The following is a 24,604-nucleotide window of genomic DNA, read 5'->3' as shown; positions in this document are numbered from 1 at the left end:
GCATGGGGAGAACATGGGAGAGAGGAGGATGATTGGAGGAGTGAATGTGGCATTAAAAGAAAAAAAAAAAAATTCTTTGAAGCTATTTAGCAGTCATTATTTTTTACAGCAGTGGAGTTTTTTCAGATTATTTACAGTGTAGACAGGTTTGGCCAAAGTGAAGAAAAATGAAAAAGAAAAACTGCATGAGGGGAAAATTTTAAAACACCCTGACGAGTCTGCACTCAGCTTTGAGTCTTTAGGTTTGAGCTCTCTGCAGGAGGGAGAGAGAACGATCGGACCAGTCTGTGCCAGCAGGGACTGGTCCGATCTGCTCTTACAGGAGCTCCAAACACCTACTCACATAAAGTGCAGCTCCTCCGTCAACAAATTCATTGTATCACTGACATTATTCATCTATTTCCTCATAGTCTAATGTTTAGTTTAATCTTTTATCAATCATCACACGTTGCTTTACATTTACAGTATTTTTATTCACAAGTAATTAAAAGTGCTTTTCCAAGTACATCCACTCTAAGGATTTAAGACCATGTAATTAAAAGGGACTTTAGTCGAATGTCTATCTACCCCCTCATGTCCCATCACCAAATACAAAAAGTGTTTTTTCCTTCTCCAGCTCCAAAATACTGGATCAAGTGTCTGGCTCTGCATTTTCTGGATCTAATGTGAAGCACTGCAACATGAGAAAACACCTGACGGTCCTCAAAGTCTGAGTCTTAGTTCATATTTTGCAGCCAGGATGATGCATCATGGTCTGTCTCCAGAGCTCACTTAATGGCAACACACTCACCACAACACCAGACTACCTCACCTTATAATTAAGGAGCTTCCTGCTGCCATCGCTGAAGACAATGAGGCCGTGGCATGGCTCCAGGCTCCAGCCTCCAGCCTCCAGCCTCCAGCCTCCAGCGCCGCTGGTCATCTGAAATACACGACTCCTGGTGATTTTTAAAAGAACACCTGGAAACGACAGAAACAACTGCAGCTATTCGTCACACATTAACTGTTCGTGTCTCCCAACTCTCCAGGAACTCAAAACTATATAAATGGCATTCATCGCGCCTCAGAGGTTTTAATGTAAATGTTGCATTTTGAGGTCGACCCCTTTTCTCGACTGAAAAGAGTAACAATCATCTGTTTTATTCACGTCCAAACACTGCATATTTTTTTGGCCGGCCCCTTCACAGATGTTATCACTTAAAAATGAAAGTCTATCCTTCTTTAGCTCATGTGGCATTTTTATTGATTAGAATAATGTCCCAAATTATCTTGTCAGCAAAATTGTCATCAGGGGGCAAAAACAAAATCATATCGTCATTTTATTTCCAGCAGAATATAAATGATTGAGAAACACATTACTTCCCTAAACGTATGAATCACTCAGAAGCCAGTCTGACAAGAGGATATCATGTTACAGGGTATGTCTCGATCTCTCCGACTATGACTGTCTGTGACTTCATTTGTTTCACTTGTCTCCTCCCCCCCCCACCCCCCCATGAATTTCTGTCATGTTTTTCTCTTCTTTTTTTTATCAGCTAATAAGTCGTTCCTGTTTACTTGTTCTCTATAAAAGCTAAAATGACTAAGAGACATTTATCTGTGTGAGCAAGAGATGAGCTCATTAACCAAGTGTGCCGTGTCTGTCTGTCCACTATAAAATGTCATCTTTCTGACTAAAAGCAGCAGCATCCCAAAATGTTCAAAACACTACGTAACGTCCACTGTAAGCAGAGTAATGCTATCAGCACCTCAATGCCAGTTTAATGACAGAAGAAGCGGCAGCAGAACGTATCGTATGCAGAAGTGTGTGTATCTGACTTTAGAATCACAGGGTATCCCCATGACAAGGAACAGGAGGAGAACAGGACTGATTTTTTTCTTGGAAAAAAGCAGCACTTGATTTCCCAACTTTCATGTGGGGTCTGTTCAGGCCAAGAGGAGAGCAAGAACAGGAATTTGGTCTCCCTCTCTGTTGGTTAAGCAGCTGTTTCTCTGGAGGTCCCGACTGGGCAACAGAGAGAGAAGGAGCGGAGAAACAGGAAAAAAAAAAAAAGTGAGAATGAGGCAGACAGAAAAGGAATGAAGTGGCTGTGTAACACGAGGCTTTTCTTCCAAATCAGATTGCTTTATAACAACGCAGGGGGTGAGTGGTTCCAGGCAGCAGACAATGGGCCAACAGGATCAATATTGACATTCTCCTTAGTGATAGCTGAGTTGGCTGGGTGAGGTCAGGGACTGGACCTTTGTATTAGCCAGCCAGCATTAGTGGTCACGGCTGGGGGACACTTACTGTAACCTTGGCCTCTCAGCATAATGGAGGGTCTGAGCGAACTCAGGAGAGGTCCCTCCCCTTTATGGGCCTTATTACCGTAAGAGAGCTCAGTCCTCCAGTGGCCCGATTCGAACACAGATCATTACTTTGTCAAAACAGCTACCAGACCACGTTGGCACACGCGCGGGCCAGCTTGTGTGGCGAACAGCGTCTCGAAGTGCCAGTTGTTGGGCGCAGCAGCCGTGGGAGATGAGGCGAGGAGAACACAAGAAAAAGTAAAGCAGAGCACTTTTGGACAAGTGACCGTTTATTAGTTCTTATTCCAACAGCACTTACAATTAGACCGATTCACTGGCAAGTCCCGCGTGCTAGGCAATCACACACTCTCTCTCACACACACACACACACACACACACACACACACTCACACGCAAACACACAAACACTGGGTACAATCTTCTCTCAGAGTTATGGCAAGCGGTGCTACCACAAAATAATAAAACACTCCAGCAAATTCCATATCGTTGCTTTGCTGAAACAACATCTCAATTGTTGTTTACCTAAAGTGGTCAATTAATCCAAGGCAAACTCATAAAAGAGGAAAGGATGTGGGTTGTCCAGGTAGTCTGATCCAACTGGCTGAGAGTCAGGGCTACTAGGGATACCACAATATACCACTCCTCAGCGTGGCAGAGGAAGGGGGTGTAGGAGAGGGACAAGGAGAAAAGAGGGACAGCAGAGGAGACAGATGAGAAGGAAAGGAAACTCCGGAGGAAAGAGGAGAGACGAAGAAAGAGGAGGTGAAGAGGTGCTGGTGCCAAAGAGGAGGAGTAAAAAGTGAAGAAGGTGGAACTGGATGAGTGGGAGGAGGAAGGAGGGGAGGTCATCTGAGGTGATGGAGATTCTGTATGGTGGGCTGGTTTCATGAAAGATGGAGCCGGGCCACTCTCCTCCTCCTGTGATTCTGTTCTGGCTCGGGTTACTGGACTGGAGCCTTGCAAACTCACTCACACACACCGAGCACATGTCTCCAGTCTCCCACACACATGCTCATTCCTCTTTGCTACACACTTGTGAGTGTTTCTTACAGAAATAGAAGTGACATCACAACAGTCGGACTGTAAATCAATATATGTTGCTCGCAGTGAAACACCCACGCACACATACGAGCACAGAGTCTCCGGTCAGTGGGCTGTCTCAGAGTCCGAACCACTCGGTGACCCCTCCTCTCCTGGGGTCCAGTTTCTGCCTCTGCTTCTCGTCCTCCATGAACTTCCCCTGCAACTCGTCCACGGAGCCCTCCTCCGGCGTCCGCGATTTGTCCAGGAAGATGTCAGGGAAGGTGAATGTCTGGCCCTGAGCCTGGGATGCAAAGGCAAATAAAGAGCAAGATGAGCAAAGAAAACAACATGTCCCTGCCCGGCAATAAGAGGAATTAGGCGTTTATTTTCTACTTAAAATCATTTTACACACCACTTTTTTGTGCAACAAAAACACAAAATGTGTTAAACTGCATTTTCCTTTTCATTGCAGAGATGAGAAGAAGTGAAATACTGATTTGGAATTCAGGACACAGTTTCTCCCTCTATATTCCTCTTCGAGTTACACAAACACTCCCTTTCTCCCTGGCATTCAATTTCTCCAACTCTCTACCACATTTAATCTCTCATCTCTCTCCATTTTTCTGGTCTTGATTTATTCAGAGGGAGAGGGTGGTATCCATTATTTATTCCATACCAACCCATCTCTGGCCATGGCTAATGCATCACTGGTCCAACCGTAGTCTGTGTCAGGCCACCATAGAGTACAGTACGGCCCACACACACACACACACACACACACACACACACACACACACACACACACACACACACACACACACACACACACACACACACACACACACACACACACACACACACACACACACACACACACACACACACACACACACACACACACACACACACACACACACACACGTGTGCCTGCACGCCCACACACACACAAATAAAGAACAGGTCAGTTTGTGCAGGCATGCACACATATCCATAGCCTATCCCTCTCAGCTTCTCCCATGGACACATGGCAACAAGAATTCGCTGTTATCAATCTGATCTGGAGCCAAATCATTGCTGTCCTTAACTGACTCAGCAACATATAAAGCCAGATCGTAACGTCTGATGATAAAACTGCACTTACATGTGCCATTTCTGGGTGTTTGGATCTTGAACTAGTCCTCACAAACGCTCCCAACGTCATCACTGACGTTGCAGTTTACAACAAACACAAGCTTCCACTTCATAATGACAAAAAGTGAGATGTGATTATGTGACACGTAAACTTCTGAATTATTTTACATAGAGGCCTACCACTATAAAATGAATTGCTTCCATGAACAAAATTGTCAATCAACTATTCTGTTTAAATATGTGAAATATTTTGCTTGGGGTCAGTGTGTAGGCGTAAAGGAATGGTCTGGCTCTGATGTGAACGTTACTTTGTCTGTCTCCAACCCCCAAAATACCAAGAGAAACATGCATATAATTACCACATAGCATGGTTTAATTCCCAAAGGGGGAGACAACATGAGGCTCACTCAGCCAAAGATGCAGAAAGGAGCTGGCTTTCTCTACTCCAAAACATGTCCCATTCAGACAAAATACAGCAGGAGTCTTGGGTATCATTACTTAATGTTTGGGCTGGTGAGTGAATAACTGTGTGAGCTCAGGTGCATGTTTGCATGTGTTTTTATCAAATAATAGATTAAATAAATGAGGACTGGATGGTCGGTGAACTTTATCACACACATGAAAGTGAAGAATAAACATCAATATTAGCCTGCATCAACTGTCTGACCTGTGAGCTTAATCAAATTGGGTTTTGGTGAGGCTCATCATTTTCAGTTTAACCAAGAGAAAAAAAAACAGATGTTAAAAAAAGGAAACTGGTTTTAAACTCATTTTCTTTCTGGCTTTATGTCCCAAAGCATCCAACATTTGCACTGTTTTCTGCTTTCAGAGGACACAGTTAACAGTTAAAGTTTCATGCTAAACTGACAGCTTATAACATGCTTCTGATAATAGAAAGTGGAAAACACAAATCAGCAGCTGGACAAGTCAATTAAATAAATAAACAGTTAACATACACAACACTTCTGCAGCAAACAATTTTCTATTTCAATTATTTCCATCTAGATTTCTGTTTTATTATGTTTTGGTTAGTTACTTGGTTCATAAAAAGGCAAAAAAGAGGAGCCCAAATAAACCACTGCCAATTTTCTTCTCACAGTCCACCTTCCACCAGTATTTCTTAGTTACTGAATAATACTAATTTGAAGGTTTCAGTGAAAAACAAGACAACCCATGGGGAGAGACTGGCTGAATTTTAGCCTACTACGATCCAGAGGTCAGTGCATGAAGATATTACCCACAACCCACTCTTTATGTATGCCAACTACAATCTTGCCTGACATGTCCAATCTGACAATACTGGCATGACCAGGCATCTAACTACATCCAAAACACAACTATTATGGAAACTACTATTTTGGTATGATACTTTACACAGACCTGAATTCATGTTACTCTCTAAAACCTGGCCATTTGAGTCTAAACTCTCTGATACCAGCTTTGAGGAGCAGCTGGAGCAAAACATGCACAACCTTCAATCAAAAGAAAAGCCACTCTGTTCTTGTGTTCTTGTCTTGCGGCAACGCCTGTATTGCAAACTACAGGAGGTTTTCTAGAGAGTGCAGTAATGCAGGAAGAGAGATGAGAGTGCAGACCCAGCGAGGAGGAGAGGGCTTAGTCAGGCACAGGCAGAGAGCTGCCAAACACCAGAGAAGCACCTGGAAACCGACGGCTCTGCCAAGACCCTCAGTGTCTCTCTGCCATCGAGGAACGCAGAATCCAGAACACAAACACTGGAACAGGCCAAGGGAAGCTTGCTGCAGGAGTAAGAGGAGGAGTGGGGAGGAGGAGGAGGAGAAGGGAGAAAGATGGGGGTAGACGATGTGAGGAAGTGACTGGGGGAGGAGGAAGAGGAAAGTCGGGGTGATGGAGGAAGGGGTCTACCACAGTGCTATAAACACCAGACCTGGCAACGGGAGGAACAATGAAGCAGTGAGCCAAACAAGACTTCACCCAATTTGAACCAAGCGTTGTCGCATGACAATTCCCAGTTATACGGCGCAGCGCTTGGACACCTTGTGTATACACATGGCGAAGATTAATACTGGCCTCAGAGAGCGCGATTCACAAAAACAACAAAGCCCTGAGATTGAAATCAACAAAGCGCTGAGACTCGTTAAACAAGTCTTATTGTTGGCAGCGGGCCGCACCCTGTGTGTGTGTGTGTGTGTGTGTGTGTGTGTGTGTCAAGCGTCTGCTGGACACATTTCCGCAGTTAGAGAAAGTGCTGGCAGAGAGTGTTCATATTTTTGTTTGAAACATATACATCGCACCACAGCAGAGGCAAAGCCCATGTCCCCTCTGTCTCCATGTGCTCCGAGCCAAAATGATCTTTCCTGTGTGTCTGTCTGCCTCTCTCTACTTGTGTACTTGTGTGTGAGCGAGAGGGAGTGTGTGCATGAGTACATAATGAGTGATTTATGGAGAAGGCCAAGGCCTGGCAAAAAAAGGACAAAAGTGGAGAAAGACAGTCAGGCATTATGTTCCTCCATGGGTTTTCTTTCTGTTACCTACTATGCTTCCTAGACGACAAATTGCGGGACTGGATATTTTCCTTCGCTCTGCCATCGTCCTCACCCACTCCCAATTGAATCAAGCTGCCATCCAGGAATATTGGGACGAGGCCCCACGCTGCTAGTGATGTAAACATACTCCTCTTACGCACACGAACAACCCATTACACCCACAGTTTCCCTCTCAATGGGAAAAGAAGGAGAAACACTGGGGGGGGTTAAGAGGGGAAGGCAAATGTTGTCATTGACTCACTACCAACCCATCTCACTTTCCCCATCTGTGTGTATGTGTATGTTTCCTTATTAAGCTCTAATTCAATGTCTTGTTCTATTCCAGGAAGTGTGTATTTAAGGGTGTCGGTCTGTCCTGTGTCACATTTGGGGACCCCTGTCAGACTTGTAACCAGCTGATTGGGGACACCTGTCAAATTCAGGGTCCCTGTATTGTTTTCACAGTGGTCGGATTACGAAAAATGCTTTGCGTTTTTATTGGCGTGTACTGCTCACTTACAGGATACGCCGTTTTTTTTTTTGGTGAAATGTCCCCAAATAAAACCTGGGTTCATGCGTGTGTGTGTGTGTGTGTTAAGTTATCCTGCTTGCAGCCGCAGAGGGAAGGAGAGAAAGAGGAGAGAGAAGACCAGGCAAGAGATGGAAAGAGACACACAAAGGACAACTGTATTCTATCTGATTGACCTTTGCTTCTGACCTGTGACAAACCGAACACGCAGTTGTAACTCAAAATACAGCCGTAGGGGGAAAAAAAACCTGGTGTGTGTTTGTGTGTGTAATAATTTCCCCTGAAGAGAAGAAAAAAAAAAATAGAAGAATGTTGAAAGAATGGACAAATGTGTGTCCGGCAACCTTTGGAATGCATGTGAAATCAATACAGGGAAAATGTGAAGGGGGTGACTCTTTTATTATTCATAAGCTTAGATTTAAGTATGAAATATGAAAGCCATAGTTGTTCTGGCTTGATGTGTTAAAATGTCTTTGATGAAAACAGGAAGGTGCCGGTGCACAGTGCTTTTCCGACCTGGAGCTGAATAGAACATTATGGCACAGTCAGCAGCTGAGGACACAAAAGGCTGATTCAACCTGCTGCTCTGAGAGTTAAAACATACGGGACACGGCTGGACCGGACTGGACCAGAACCAGCTGCGGGACCAGACTTTGCAATGTGACAGATGAGATACACATCTGTATTTAAATGCCTCTGAATGGGCCGCACAGTCAGAACCACGCTGCAAATCTCAAATTAAAAAAAGAAGGAGACAAAAAGGAGGCTTTCAAAGATGATTACTTAAGCCCATTGTAGTAAGTTTGACTTCATTTTCCAATATCCAATATCCACAGAATAGTATTCATGGTGTCAGATTTTATGTCCTCTGGAATGAAAGAAGTTTGGAGCAAATCTTTATTACTGTGAAGCCTGTTTAACAGCTGTAAAACTACTCAGGAGACTTCCATTCAGATAACCTAGACAATTTAAGAATTTAATCCATCAGAAAATGCATTCTAACCACTCTTTTACGACCTGAGATCAGCCTTTCGTTTGTGCTCTCTCAAAACCTCGAGCACCTCGAGTTATTGTGGAGCTAAATAAGATGTGACTGAAGGGTGGGGGCCAAGTATACTGACTTCTTGGATGACCAAACTTGACCGAATTAAAAGAACAGAGGAGCTCTCAATGTGGTCACAGAGAGTGAAAAGGCTTTAAGTGGTCTGAAAATGTGAAACTGAGCCATTCACACTGGCCCTAAGAGACTGTGAGACAAACTACATATCCCTCTTTTTGACGAGAGACAATCCAAAAGGCATCAGAAGATAGAGCCATTCACAAAGCAGTCAATAAAAATCAACCAGATGTTGGCGGTTGCCATTAGGACAGGGCCAAATCTGGGCCGCACATTGAAACGGAGAGGTGTTGACGACGCGGTGAGAAATCTCATGAGGCTGTGGCTCATGCGGCTGCGGTGGCAGCGTGGTGGGGTAAACCGTAGCAAAGCACAGAGACATCTTGAGCACTAGTGGTGGTGGTGTGCGTGTGCGTGTGCGTGTGTGTGTGTGTGTGTCGTCGTGAGAGAGACAGAGAGGTGTTCATTTTGCGGTAGAATCTATTTTGACCACACGGTAGGAGAGCCTGGCAGACTACAGAGGGAGAGACCACAGTGATGAGATTACCAGGATTAGAGCTGAGGGCAACCCCCTGCTGAGCGTGTGGGTCATAAACGAGTTTGTGTGTTTGTGTGTGTGTGTGTGTGTGTGTGTGTGTGTGTATGTGTGTGTGAACCCTGTTTCTCTACGGAAACACTGACCAAGCTGCATAATTGTCTTTTTCAGCAGATGTACACCTGATGCTGTGAGTTGCGAGCCACCATTTTCTACCGTTGGCCAGTAACCAGCTCCACTTGACCAGACTGAGGACGACACCCGCCTTGCTCAAGGGCAACTCCACTAGAATGAAGGGCATTCTTTTCAAACGGGCTTCAGCAGCCTGACTGTAGATTTTGAAAAGGTGTGATCAAACCTTTGTGAGTCTGTTTTCTTTGGTTTCAACCACAGATGAAAACTTTCTTGCATTTTTCTTTTCGGTTCATTTTAGTTCAAGCTGCCCAGTTACGAATGAACCAGGGCTTGTAAACAAAAGTCAGATGGACTCACAAGTAGCTTGTTTATTGGACAGAGATTTGGCAACCTGTCATCCTACAAGATTACAGACTTTGGCAGCCAAAGAGCAATGGGAGGGAAAAAAAACCAAATCCGATTCCAGATCCTTTAGGTTACACTAGGTTAAACGTTGTGGACTTGTCTTGGTTTTTGCCATAATTTAGCATCTCTGGTCTTCATACAAGATAAGAACAAAATAGCTGACTACAGTGATGTGTACAGGCTGTGGTTCGCCCTTGGTTCATTTTGTTATGCTAGGCTTTCCAAGCATGAGTAACTGCTGGCTATCCGATGTCAACATCCGTCTCCTTGTACCCATAAAATCATGGGAAGAAATGACCAAACAATAGACAACATTTCATGAGAATGTTTTTTGGGGTCGTTTCTTGTAGTTAGTTCAGATTACATTCCCTGTTCTCACAAAGTGTACCTCAGTTCACTTTAAAGTTTGAAACTTTAAAGAAACTAGGATTTGCTTCCGGAGAGTTCTGGTGTGGTGCCTACCATCCATATGAAGTTTGTGTATTTCACATAGGACTGGAAGACAATTCAATATCATCATTTATCTATTTGCTCCAATTATACTGTTGTGATGATTGTCCAAGCATTGCTTGCTTTGACAACAAAAGCTGTTATATAGCAATACTTTAATGAGAGCAAAATCAGTTATTGAAGTCATCTAATATGGGAAAATACAGTCATGATCATTTTAACCAATTCACCCGGCCTGGTCACACTGTATTGCAGTACATCCAGGGTTTGAAGGGATTTGTGTATACTAACAAACCCACAGTATTGGCTCTTCCTCTGACAGGCTAAAGACAGAAACCTGAGTTTGCACTCAAGTATTTAGGCCAAATCTACAAGCACCCACAAATGCAACAGACTTCAGCCATAACAGTCCAAACATGCTTGGTGTGAACACACTCCAACTGTTGATCTTAGCTTCTACATCCACCCCGACAGAAAGTCCTGTGTTCATACTGGTGACCTCTACTACTTTGGTTTTTCAGCGTAATATTGCATTATCTAGGAGGGTTTTTTAATCTGCAATCACAGAGAAGAAATAGTCAAAGAAAACTGGGAGAGGCAGGAAAGATGATGGAAGAGGGCAGAAGAGGAGAAGAGATGTAGCCTGATGATTGTAAACAGCTCCCGCTGCCAGGCCCCTGGGTGGGCCACACATTCACTCTCACTTTATCTCATTGACACACAGACACAGACACAGACACACACAGACACACACACAATCTGCCCCGCTGTGCCTCTGTCCAGATCTCCTGGTACAAACCATTCCAGGAACAGAAAAGTGAGAGACGGAGATGGAGATAGCATGAGGAGAAGGGAGGGTGAAGGGGTGAGGAAAGTCAATACCAAAAGATAAATAAAAGTGGACTATTGGGAAAAACAGTGAGGTGAGAATGAAACAAGAGAATACAAGGAGACTAATTTACATTGCTTTCAAACTTTGTTCATCCAGGTAAAATAGTGTTACAAAGTCAGGTGAAGAAGTCAAACTGATGGCAAGAGACTGAGAGGCATGAAGCAAAATAAGCTGAGAGAGAGAGAGCAAAGTGAATCTCTCTGTAGAAGACAGATAAGTGGCAGTGAGAGTAGACCACTAACCAACAGCATCCTGCTGTGGGTTGGGTCAGGGTCATGACCTCGGCCCTCCCTCCAATTACAATGACATCTCCTCCACAGCCCGGCAACAGCCAAATAACTTGGTCAACTTTGGCCTGCAGCAGCGTATGTTTGTGTGCCTCTGCATGTCCTTCATATTAATGGCTGTTACGATCCAATGGTTCCCATGACGGAGACAATATTTTGGACAGTGTTTACAGACAATGTTTTGTGTGCATAGGTGTGTACTTGCACATGGGGATTACCAATTGCTTGCCATATATCTTAATCAGAATTCAGAAGTTTATTCCATCACCCAGCGCTGGTGATGGAAGCCCACCTACTCATCTCTGACTGGCAGCTATTTTTTTACTTTTATATATAGCCATGAGATCAGATTTTGAGGGCGAATGTTGTAGCCTAAGGCGGGGAACAAAATAATGAACACAATACATGGGATGTTATGCTAATAGATCTTTTCTTATTTCAACAACATTCAATCAACTTATTCTAAAGCATTTTATTTTCCTTACTGACACAACAGTCACTCCTCAAAATATAGACAAATATCTTTTAGTAATTCTAATAATTTTTTATGACATTACTGTAATTTTGTAGTTATGAATGTGTTGAGTGTAACTTTCTAACGTACTAAAGCTCCTCTTTGACACACTGATCAGCTGAGGTCATATTCTTTATTGTACATTAAAGCAGAGCCTTTTTCTGACAGAGGCTGAGAGACTTCCTGGGTTTGGAAAAAAAGCATACATTCAACCTGTGGCATGCAAATAAAATACAACTAACATCATGACATCATGTTACATACTGTTGCAGAGCAAAATGCTGAAATGTCTGGCTGCAGTAAAAGCAGTGTTTTGCCAGTTGAACACTTCTAATGTGGAGCAGCTGCGATCAAATGTTTACATTAGCATAATACAGCTCTGCTACAATGGCATTTGGTGTGAAGCTTATCTAAGTGCCTGGTTGTGTCAGATTTGGTAACTGTAACCAGTGAAAGCTGTATTGCTGTATCTGTGCATGCTTTGATTGCTGGAATAGAAGTGGATTCATCTGACATTTTCATGATAATCATGCTATTGTTAATGTGGTCACACAGCGAGAAAAAGGACTCAACTTCAGATGCATCAAGATGCGCAGAGACTTGTATGCAATTGTGAGTTACCTTTAGGTCCCAAGCCCTAGTGTGTGTGTGCTTTGTGGGATAAAGAGCAGGAGTCAGGTGGGTGGGAAAACACAGACTCTGGTGTCAACTGAAAATACTTAAAGATCTGACACAGGGACCCTCTGACATACTAGTACAAGTCGTCCAGTGATACATATGCGTATACTTCTGCCCAGAGACAAACAGAGGGCAGTGTGTGTGTGTGTGTGTGTGTGTGTGGTAGTTTCATGTCTGGGCATGTCTGCTCCCAGCCTGCTACTGGAGACATTGGACCCTGGTAACAGACCTTTCAGGAAAAGATCATCACCATCTAAATACACACCCAGCCACCCACAAAGACGTTTATATCCATCTGGCCTTGAACTGGACACTCTGAGGATAACAACAACAACAACAACAACAACGGTAACAGCCAAGAATAATAATGATCAACAAATCTGTTCATATTAGCACTATGACTGAATCATGTCAATGATTGTCATAGTCAATCCAGCCTTGGCACCTTAAAGCAAAATCACACCTAAACCTCGCCTATCGCAGCTATCCACCCCCATAACACAAACATACACACACATAAACAGCTGTTCACCATCATTATCCCCTCCATCTATGTCATTCACCCCCCCAACCCCCACGATGTACCCCATTTTTCTCTCGCCAATGCATGTAAACAACCCTCACATACCCTCCCCCCCCAATTTCGAGCATCCCCTCCACCAACCCCGCCCCCTCTCTGCTCCAGACCCAACTATCTAGGCTACCACACACACACACACACACACACACACACACAAACAGATAGACCCTTGCACAAAAACACACACACACACACTCACTCACCCCTACATGCACATGCAACATAAACATCCAGGCAATGCCCCTGCCCCCTCCCCGACTCTGAGGAATGTGGGGACCAGCTGGTGGAGAAAATAAAAAACGAAGAAGCATACCAAAACAGGAAATGCATCAGCGGGGGCCTATCAGAGGGCTTTATCAGGCCAGTGGCAGCCCCACTGAGAACCTGGGTGGCGCCGCATGCTGATTGGCTGATCAAAGTGGCAGTTGTGTCATTACAGGTCAGGAGGTCAGGGGTAATCAAGAAAGGTTACGAGCATGCACGCTCGTGCATGCGTGTGTGTGAATTGGGTGTGTGCTGCCATGGCATATCTAAATAAGGGGAACCTGGAGGAAATGTGTGAGGAAATGAGGGTGATGAGGGAAGATGCTGCAGAGGGAGATAAAGTAAGAGCCAATAGAAAACGACAAAAAGGAAAGAAACAGAGAGCGATCTGAAGACGGAGAGAAAGAAAGACAGAATCAGATCTCCAGATCCAGCTGTTTGGTCGTACATCTGAACTGTGCTGTTCATTTGTTCTTATATTACGCCAGATTTCTGCACTGTTCTGCTTTTGACACATCTGTTCTGCTCGTCTCTTTTGGATCTCTTGATAAAAATCACCGTTAAACATTTGCTGTACATCTGCAGCACAGTTTCGTCATTAAAGCTTGTATCGTCTGAACTGAATTGTGCGTCAAACGTGTCAAACGTGTGAGAAAGAAACATCAGAGAACCTCAACTAAAGCCATTCAAAAAAAGGTTTGCGTGTGAGATTCCAAACCGGATGGTTAAGACCCTGCTCTGTTCTCTATAATTCATGTTCTCTCTCCACTGAGCTCTTATGAAACCTACACAGCCACACACACTCGCACACAGCCACACAGGATTTTACTTAGGAGTGAATTTTCCAAATCAGGAGACACATAGGGAGATGGGGGCCCTTTCAGCTTGATTGCCAGGAAAAGCTTCTCCTTTTATTAGGCTCACCACCAGCTTACGTGTACGTGTGTGCACACACATATATATGTACACACACTAATTAGTGTATCAGCCCTCTTCTTCCTTCCAAAGATTTATATGCCTAGAATGCTGACAGATACATTTAAGTGAAAGTAGTGCTGCGTGACTCCAGATAAAAAGAGCATCAGGATTTTTTCCACTTCCTTTTTTCCTCTCCCAATTCTTGGTAAAAACTATTTAATAAAAATACTGCCTCTATAATGTCACTGTAGCTATAAGAGCTTGATGGACATGCTGATGTCACTGTGATGCACCGAATAAGGCTCTCGTTAAAGATGTTTGAGCAGTCAGGGAGCAGAGATTTTCTGTTTCTGCTTTACTTGGCCTTGACAGCTTCATCATATTGTGTTTTGTGGTGATATTTAAGGCGATTGTATACATTTGTGGTCTTTCAGGGTGGATCAGAACATTGCTTTTCAAAGTCCAGTATGTGCTTTTGACTGTCACCATCGTCTCTGTAATTAGACACAACAGAATATGACCTTTTATCAAGTATGAGAACAATTTTGCCAGAATGGGACAAGAAACCTGCTGTTTCTCACAAGCGTCAGCGTGGTTTTATTGACATCAGACCAATTGTTTTGATTTTTGAGATTTCTTTTTTTTTTTCTTTACAATGATACTTGTCGCTAGTCACTGTTGGTTGTGGATTCAGTACAGTTGATAATGACTAAATTTAGCTTTCAAAAGCACAACATCAATCTACATTCCCCAAACAATCTTCTTACATTATGTTTACTTAAAGTTTCACGGTGGTTTCTTAAAATGAACAAGACAATACCAAGTTATTTAAAGGTTGTCTTTAACTAATTACACCCACACCTTGTAACATAAGGGAATATCCTCTGCTGTGAAAAGCTGAACTTTAAATTTGAGGGACAGCTGCATTGTCCACTCCTCCATATACTCTGATATGTCTTGTTTTGAATTACATTACTTTCTTTACAGGACGACAAACATAGCTAGGCCACTGAAAAGCAGCCTAGCATACAGACTAAACATTGTTGTGCAAGATTTCCAGGTGGTATGAAGTGAAATTGCAATTTTCATATGATGAATCGTCAAGCCTTGTGTGAAAGAGAAAAATGAGACTGAATCAGAGGGGGAGACACAGCACTGGGGGAAAAGTGGCAGAAGTTAAAAATGTTAATTGGCGTGATAAGCAAGGGTGAGGCAGCACAGGGAAGGGAAGGAAGCAGAGCGGCGGACAGATAGACAAGGCTGTGTGAGGAAAGCCTGTGTTTGCGTGACAAGGTGGAAAGGAGGAAGAGGGAGGGAAGGAGAGCGGGAGCCATCATGATCCAAATAGTTGAAAATAATAAAATTCCACACAGATAAGCAAGATTTCCCCTTCGGCCCGCCTGATTCAGCACCTCCAGCTCCAGAGAGCCGGGGGTTCACTCAAGAGTGGAGAACAGGAACGGGAGGTGGAGGAGGGGGAGGAGAGGGGGGTGGTCACGGGGTTTTGCAGACCCCCCATCCTGTAGCCCTCTCCACCACCACCACCACCACCACCTCTCAGTCCAGCCAGATTCACACAGTCAAATATATATATATACCCACCGCTCTACAGGGTCTATTGTTAAGCAACAAGGAGTCAATAACAGATAGGAGATAAAAGGAGGCTAGTGAGAGAAGCTGAATAGCAAAACGTTGCCATCTAGTGTCAGTGAAACAGAGGGGAGAGTCAGACTTGGCCACAGGTTCTCATAATCACTCTCAATACAGCTGTTTCTTTCTCTCTCCCTCTCTCCCTCATTTTCAGCTGTGTCACAACTCCTCCATGTTTGCCACTCAGTCTCTCCCTCTGTTTCTCTCTCCCTCTGTTTCTCCCTCTCCCTCTCCCTCTCCCTATCCCTCTCTCTCCCTCTCTCCGTTCTCTTTCACCTCAAGTGATGCCTTTCCCGTGGATCGAGCGGGGGTGGAGAAAGCGACAGAAAGAAACACGGGAAATGAGCAATTTGAATGAAGCTACCACTTATTCTACAACTGTTGGTCCAACCCCATATCTTGTTTTGTTCTGTGGTCGTCGGGCCAGGACATTGCTTTGGGGCACCACTGACTGGTGCAACTGGTTTGCTGCACTGCTGTCAGTGACCAGGGCCCTGGAGAGAAAAACATGACACCTTATTTAATGCTTTTGTGAAAACTTGGCCACCAGGCACACAGACAGTAATGAACAGCCACTAGTGGCTAAAAGAGCTGTTTGTGTGTGTGTGTGTGTGAAAGAGCACTGCTTTTTGATATGTGCAGATCTCCCCATAAGACAACATTTTAAAAACTGCTAGGACAGCACGACATTTTCCAGATCTCATTAGAAAAAAAAAAAATAAATTCAAGTTTGTTTGTAAGTTAAGGAACACATGAATGTGACTTACAGGCAAAAATTACTTAAAAGTCTGCAGAACTTGTAACGTTAATGTAAATGACCATTTTATTACACTTAAAACTTTTAAGATATGTGAAAATGTGTCTCAGCTGTCCACAGACATTGAGAACTAGATCGTGACTGCTATCAATATAGTGACATCATGGGTGTATGGGTAAACAAAACTAGCTGCTCACTTCATGACAACTAAAGGTCGGCATCGTGACAACACCTTGGACCATCTGTGTGCCTGCTCTCCCTTCTGCTGCAAAGTTTTCACTCATCATCTACTTTCGCCTTTATGCAGACTCTCCTCTGACTGTGTGAAGTGAGCTTTTGTCTACAGATACACTCTGCTGAATGGAGCTTGTGTGGGATTTGTACAAACACACCCCACAAAAGGACAGACCTACGACGATGCTTGCAGACTCCCAGTGAGCCCAGATGACTGTTGATGCACATGGACTTCTAATCTCTGTGTGATTTCATTAGGTGTACACACGCTGTCAAACAACAGTTAACTAGCGTGGATTTTTATGCTAAATGGTTGCAAACATCCCACAGGTGCCTGGACGTGCAAAGCGGTGCCCAACACGCAAAGAACACAAACTGCTGCTCCTCCCTTCTGACCTCCCCTGAAAACAACTTGAGGAAAATGTCTGAGATTCCTTTCTTTGCACGGATACCATCACAGCCTTTCAAGAAAATGATGGAGAACCTTCACTTACCAACTAACAAACCACTACTGTTCAATCAGTAAATAAAGTTAGGAACATGCCCACAATGTAATATATGAAACACTTTTAAAGCACTGCAAAGCAGAACTGTAAATGAAATTTAAAAAATAAATAAATAAAATGATTAAATAAAACAGGTATTTTCTGTAAAATCCTGTAAGCAATATTAAAATAGAGTATGATGAACAATCTGACCGGCTGTAGACAATCTGCTGATTGTTGCTTTTATAGCATATATTTGACATTTACAGCACAATGTGGCACTGAGCTGGATCATTCAGAAATGCTCAGAGTGGTCAGGCATCCCATTCATATATTCAGAGCGTCACCCTCCGGGAGCTTTCAACGTGCACTCTGAGCACTCAGCCCACTGAAGTGCTGCATCTGGCACTAGCCAGCAAAGCTCGCTTGCAAACTAGCTGCCACTCTAAAGAGAGAAAATAACTCCTCCTCTGGCCAAAACTCACCACAGCCTTCTCATTTACATGCCAGACAGAGAGTACTTTATCGTAAATGTTTGACTGACAATAATGTTGCCGAACAATGACTGAAAACACTCAAAACTGACTACAATTTCAGAAGTGGAGTGCTCTCTCTTTTACAAAGGTTTCAAATGGAAGCAGGGTTTAACTGCAAATGGTGGCACGGGGCGCTTCAGCTGTGAGATGGGCCACGAGAATTTAATGAGGGTAAACCACGGGGTCTGACATGCATTATGAACATGATCTACTGTCTTCTTCTCTACCAGCCACATTCAAGTCAACTTTGTGTGTAAAATTTTATTACACAGATGGTATAGTGAACCAAATAAGAAATCTAATTACCTACTGTATGTGAAGTAATGTCGACAACAGAGGTCAAGAGGTAGGATTAGGAACATCAGCCCTTTACTGCATCAAATAGATGGAACAGTATGAGGTGACTGCCAAAATCAGAAAACATAGTGAAAAGAGATAGCCCTTTTAGAGTCAGGTAGTTCTAGTGGCACATAAAAGCAGTCTGACTCCATACACACCAATCCCATTGATGTGCAGCCAGACTTAAAGCAGTCTGATAGACTCAAGATTTTTCATTTTGTACTGCTGTTTTTGTCACTCCCCCCAAACACACACACACACACACACACACACACACACACACACACACACACACACACACACAAAGAGCCTCTTCCCCCTCCCCCTGATAGCTTTGCCCCGTCTCTGGACCTCCCTGCTCTGGCATGACTCCATCATGCCCTAGTCACCTCCCCTGTATGAGCCCCCTCACACACACAAATACACACTTTCCCACACACAGTGTACATTTCACACATGCAGACACTTCTCTTCCCCTGTTACTGGGGTCCCCCTCTAAGCCTGAGGAAAATGGCCGTCACGGAACCCCGCTAACGGGAGGCCTCCCCTCAACCACAAACTAAGAGTAAGGAATGAGAGAGAGAGCAAACGTATTACTGCTGCAATATTAGCTGATGGAGGGAGCAGGGGGAGAGAGGGGGATGAGGGAAGGATGAGGGTAGAATGGGGGGACCGCGGTGTGAGCATCGACCCACAGAACACTCTCCCACATGTGGAGTCAATTAGGAACAATCTTGTTTTCTACCCACCGCTGCAAAAGAAAGGAGGGTTTTCTGGGGCTCTGTGTGTGTGTGTGAGTTTGTGTGAGTGTGTGTGTGTACACAAGAGAGAGTGTGTACATAAGAGAGAGAGAGAGTGAGGTAGGAAAAGTGAGTTGAGAGAGCATGTTTTTCCGAAAACCTGCCAGAGAAATAGGCCGGATATTCGGTTTTATATCAAGCCATTTTAAGAACTAAGAGCCTGCATCTCAGTATTTTTGCCCGCTGTTCACCATCAAATGACTTCAGAAAACCGCGACGTGATTGCAACTACAGAACGACTGACACTCAAGGAAAATAATCAGTCCTCTAAGGCTCAGCATGCATGAATGATGCACATGTCACAGCTGTGTGTGTGTGTGTGTGTGTGTGTGTGTGTGTGTCTTGTTCTGCATCCTCACACCTATCATTGTTGTGTGCATCTGGTGAGACAGAAGCATCACTACTGACTCCGCTAGGAATTCCAGACGCACACAAAATCACAGGCCACTTCCTTGGTGTCAGACAAGAGGAAGTCTCCCTTTTAAAAGATTCATGGCTGCTTCCAGTGCGTATCCTCTTTCAAATTGTCGTGTTTAGACAATTTTCATTATTCATCCGTTTCAAGATTGATGGCTCCCAGTCGGGTGGGCGGTGCGGCGTAAACAAGCGTCTACACCACTGTTGATTTATCTGGGCAAGATCAAAACGGCAGGCACAAAACAAAGGCCCCTTGCTTTTCGCGTCTGCATCAAAAGCACATTAAAAGAGTGACTTTTTTTGACATTTTGGAGGGAGGTTTGTTTGATTTCAAAGAGTAACAGACTTCAAACATTGGCAAGACATGTAGGGAATGGGCCTTCCTGACCCAAAGCTCACCTCAAACATAGGTGTGAAGGCAATGGCCACGATGCAGTTTGAGTCTGTACTGACATGCCACCATTAGGAGCATCACTCCAAACGCAATCACGTATACTATACGTGATTGCTCACATTCCATTTATGGCACAACACACAAGCACAGAAAGGATGTGTATACCAGATGATAACCATATCTCAATTTTTCTCTTATAAGTCTGGTGTGTGTGTGTGTGTGTGTGTGTGTGAGTGAGTTTGAGAGACCACCTTCAAGGGCCACCTGCTCCTCAGGACTCCATGGGGGAAACATCAACTAACTCGTCTCACCTCTCTCACGTGGTGAGTCCCCTCCCCATCAAAATTAGCCCATGACACAAAAGCTGAAGGCCCCCAAAATGCCTTTTTCCCCCTGGGTGCTGTGTTTAATATTGCAGCCGTCTCCACAATTAGAAAAAAAAACACAGAGGGATGGGTGTTAGCAAGAGAGAGAGAAAGTTATTGTGGAGAGGTCTCCACCTCCCACTGTGTACTGGACAGGAGTCAATGAGCTAATGCTACTCAAACAACACACCAACCACAAAAGACTGTGAGTAGGAGGATGAGTGTATATGTGTGCGCATGTGTGTGTGTGTGTGTCTTCTCACCAGCTGAACGTAGGCTACTTTATAGTCAGGCTGCTTAACCCTCTGGTTTAGGTGGTTCCTCTTCTTGTTGGAGCCTGAGAAACACAGAGAAATAGCAGATATTGCATTTGTTGGCAAACAGTAATGAATAAACATGAGCAAATTCTGGTAGTGAGACAGAACACAGCCCTTTATGAATATGGTGTAGGATTGAAAAATATGTTGACGGGCAATGGAAATTTGGTAGAGACTTTGCTATACTGTTTCTACTTGGGTAGCTCGCCCTTCATGGCAACTATTTTATAATCAATTAATCGTTCAATCCATCTTTTTTTTTTAGCAAAAATGGTAAATGTTTTGATGGTTCTAGCATTTCGAATATGAACATTTGCAGCATTTCTTTGTCTGAACATGACAGTAAACAGTATATTTTAAGTTTTGGACTGTTGGCTGAAGAAAACAAGACATTTGAAGGCGTCAGTGAGTGCTCTAGGATAGAGAGCTGATCAAATGCATTACCAAATGAATAATTAATGAAAAAATAACCATCTGATTCATTGATTATGAAAATAATCCTTAGCTTCAGCCTTGAGGCACTATCCTGACATGTGTTGCAATTATCACATTATCCACTGTATAATATAATAAAATATAATAATAATAATAAGCATGTTAAGTGAAATATACACACTGACGATGCTGCCACAAACTTAAGAGAGGCGCAGACAGGTCAAATGTCAAATTGCATCATGTAATGTCCCATGGTCGACAACTCAAGGCAGAACACTTAAACTTAAACATGGTTGTGATTTGTTAGAAGGAAGGAGAAGGACCAATTCAGGGACAGGCTTCAGGAGACCTTGACTTCCATTGTGTGTACTCTGCTGTCCTCCCTTGGGAATGCATCAGTGACTAGTCCCAAAGGCAACTCCTTTCACTTTAAAGAGCACGTTTCCATTCCCAATGCTGGGCTGACTGGAGCGCCATTTCCTTCCTAGAGAAAAATTGTATTGTTTTTTTTTTTGTCCCAGACAATGTGAGTAAGCACTAAACTTGGCGCCACTGACATATGAAAAGGTTCCTGAACCTGAAATCACCAGCAGGGGCATGAGGAAAGCTCACTTTCTGACTGAGGAGACTAGCAGGTGTCAATACCAGTGGGTCATTTGCGTCAATAGAAAGAGTCTGGAATGAATGATGGCATAAGATAATGAGTGCCTCAAAGGTCATCTTAAAAGATAAAAGGCTGGAGATACATGGAGTATTATTCTCTCCCAAGAACACCCCCCATATGGGACATGTGGGGGAATTGAAAGCCGTGGTACAGCCTTATTCAAGGAGCTACTTCTCCACAGAAGTGTTGTTGATGTTGGTGGGAATCTGAATCTCTTTACAGGTGCCGTTTGTTCCTCTGTCTGTGTGAATGGATTTCACCAGACCCCTTATGGCTACAAATAGCTTGATGGCGTTGATGAAATTTGAAGTGCCAATACACTCAATGACCTGTATGTTAACAGCTCTCACACTCTGGCCAGTAAATATTACAGTCCACCACATACTATGTGCAAGGCCTCCCCTTGTTAGGCATGAGGAAAGCATCCACGGGCCAAAAATATCTAGGCCAACATTCACAAATAGAGGGTCTGTAGAGAGTCAGGCCATCTTTTGGGTCTAGAATGATCAGAGGAGCTTGCTGCATGTCAACCATTGAGGAATGATGCTGCTGGCACACACCTTTCTATCAACTATCCAAAAACAAGCAGCACGTATTGCTCCATGAATGAATAGTCACCCCTGGTGTTGGATTTGCTCATGATGAATGACTGACCAAAAGAGCAGCAATGTGGTGCTTACAAGGGATGATCAGGGGGTCCCATCTTGCTGAAGTTCTGATTCAGCACTGCTACCTCTGACTCACAGGAGGTCATCTGTGTCAATGACTGGATTCAAAGCTCCAAGGGGACTGTCCTGAGGAAGCCTATCCTCTTTCCTAAGTCTCCTCCTGTACTGTACAGACGATGGTGCACTTGGATCTGCAAGTGTGTATGCCAGTGTTCAGCATTAATGTTTGCAGTAACTAGTCTTGGTTGCTGGACTATTACAGAAATGAGCCATCATTAAATGACACTCTGTCATGAATTAAACACTGCCCGGTCGCCAGGTTTCTTTAGATGATACACACCAAAGGCAGGCAAGTACCTACGCTTTTCACCTTCCTTGAGAAGAGGTGCCACTTCAGTGTGTTCATTTTTAAACACCTCCCTTTCTCTTGTGGTTCCGCTTGAGGGAGGAGAGGCGGTTCAGAGCCTGAGCTTTATGGCTGGGAGAAGCCTTGGTGACTGGAATGGCAGTGGAGCAACCCAACTGTTGCTGCCGTCTTTCTTGAGGCTAGGCTCCATTATTTGCAGGAAAAAGAGGTCTTCTAACAGAGTCAGCCACTTTGTTATCGTGACTTGTCTGTTGGAATACTGTGGCACTACAGTGGTCTTTTTGTAGCTCTTGGTAAGTTTCTCTCTGGAGCGCACCGCTGTATCGTCCAGACACTGTCATATTTCTCCCTCAGATAAAAGACACTAGGGCAGCACTCAAAGATGCTAAGACATCCACATTCCATTATGTTGATGGCGAGTTCATTCAGACTGACAGGCTTGTGAACACCTCATACACAGACATTGCCTACTATCACCCACCCCAAATCAAGTTTCTGGGTGTAAGGTGCAACATGAGGACCATTCAGTTGTTTGTGAACCTAGTGGGCTCTTATGATATCTCAGGAGGAGCATGATTTGTAAGTGAGCCACTGACTTCAAACACTGCTGGAATTTTACAGAAAGAGGCTAACATGCAGCACCTAGTTTTTAATATGAGTGTCTTCTCTTTTTCCATCATCCTTAGATGAGCATTTAAAAAAGTGGACTACTACTTATGCTGTGAAGTGACTGCAGTGTTCGCATCCGGTATGAGTTGTGTTATCTTCTCTGCAATGCAGCACTGCACAAATGCAGTAATTTCACTGAAGTGTCCTCTATGCATGCGTGACGTACACCTATCTTTCACCAAGATTCCAGAGACAGTATACAAGTTTGGCCATATGTTTATTAGTTAGGAAATGGTCAAACTGTAAATGATTACAGGGCGTACAGTTACTCAAGCTGGCTTACACTCAACAATAGGCTAAACTTGCAATAGAATTTCTATAATAACTGTGTAGTACTGATGCATGAGTTGACCCACAATCTATGGGTCCCGCCGGTTGGGTAGGTTTGGGCAGATAGGTCAAAAAGAAAAAAAAAGACGAAACAGCGTTCAGAGTGACTTATTAATAATGTACACTGTGCACAATAGTCCACCTCCCACATTCTCTTCCTGCCTTATGCTGTCACTCACCTCCTCTTTCTCTGTAACTCTGTCTCTCTCTCTCTCAAAAAAAAAAAAAAAAACACACACACACACACACACACACACACACACACACACACACACACACACACACACACACACACACACACACACACACACACACACACACACACACACACACACACACACACACACACACACAGCTTTAGCATAAGTGCTGAGTTTTTGCCCATGGTGGTATACAGTTTTTACTGGTCAGGTCTGGCTCAAATGGTTGAAGCATATTTTTGCAGGTCGTGCAGTGTGGATCACAATGGGTCGGGTCAGTGTGGGTATTAAAAAAACCTGACTTTTGAATTACTACTGTGCAGGATATGATTAAGAATGTAAACTGAAATATGAATACTGATAATGCTGACACAAACTTAACCCAGCAGCAATCAACCACACAGAAAACCTCTTGTCACCAAAAACCATAGTGACTCTTAACTATCAACAAAACATATAACAGATATTTTACTATACATTTTTACTTATTTCCCAATGTGTACGCAAGGTGAAGCAGACCCTGATCTTAACCTCTTCCCCAGCTGGCGATGATGATGACATCATCCTCTCTCCTGTCAGACCTCTCCAGCTCTGGGAGACAGGGAACTCTGGGAGATGCCGAGTGCATGTTTGTGTGCCATCATTTGAGTGAGTGAGTGAGTGAGTGTGTGTGTGTGTGTGTGTGTGTGTGTGTGTGTGGACACA

The 24,604-nt window shown here is 43.8% G+C and overlaps 1 protein-coding gene across 1 annotated transcript in view; it reads right to left on the bottom strand.

Annotated features, from left to right (window-relative positions):
* Window positions 1-2,558: 2,558 nt before the first annotated feature.
* The window catches only part of mrpl23 (mitochondrial ribosomal protein L23), a 35,994-nt gene continuing 13,948 nt past the window's right edge, over window positions 2,559-24,604 (bottom strand). Inside the window, exons 4-5 of the mRNA XM_070830747.1 lie at window positions 20,513-20,586; window positions 2,559-3,634 (exon numbers count right to left, since the gene is read on the bottom strand). Coding sequence (XP_070686848.1) covers window positions 3,470-3,634; window positions 20,513-20,586 — 239 coding nt within the window. The 3' untranslated portion in view covers window positions 2,559-3,469. The remainder of the gene's footprint in view (window positions 3,635-20,512; window positions 20,587-24,604) is intronic.

Source organism: Pempheris klunzingeri, chromosome 5 (assembly GCF_042242105.1).
Source record: "Pempheris klunzingeri isolate RE-2024b chromosome 5, fPemKlu1.hap1, whole genome shotgun sequence".
NCBI lineage: Eukaryota > Metazoa > Chordata > Actinopteri > Acropomatiformes > Pempheridae > Pempheris > Pempheris klunzingeri.
The sequence above is the reverse complement of the archived record's forward strand: the minus strand, read 5'-3'. Positions and strand labels throughout refer to the sequence as shown.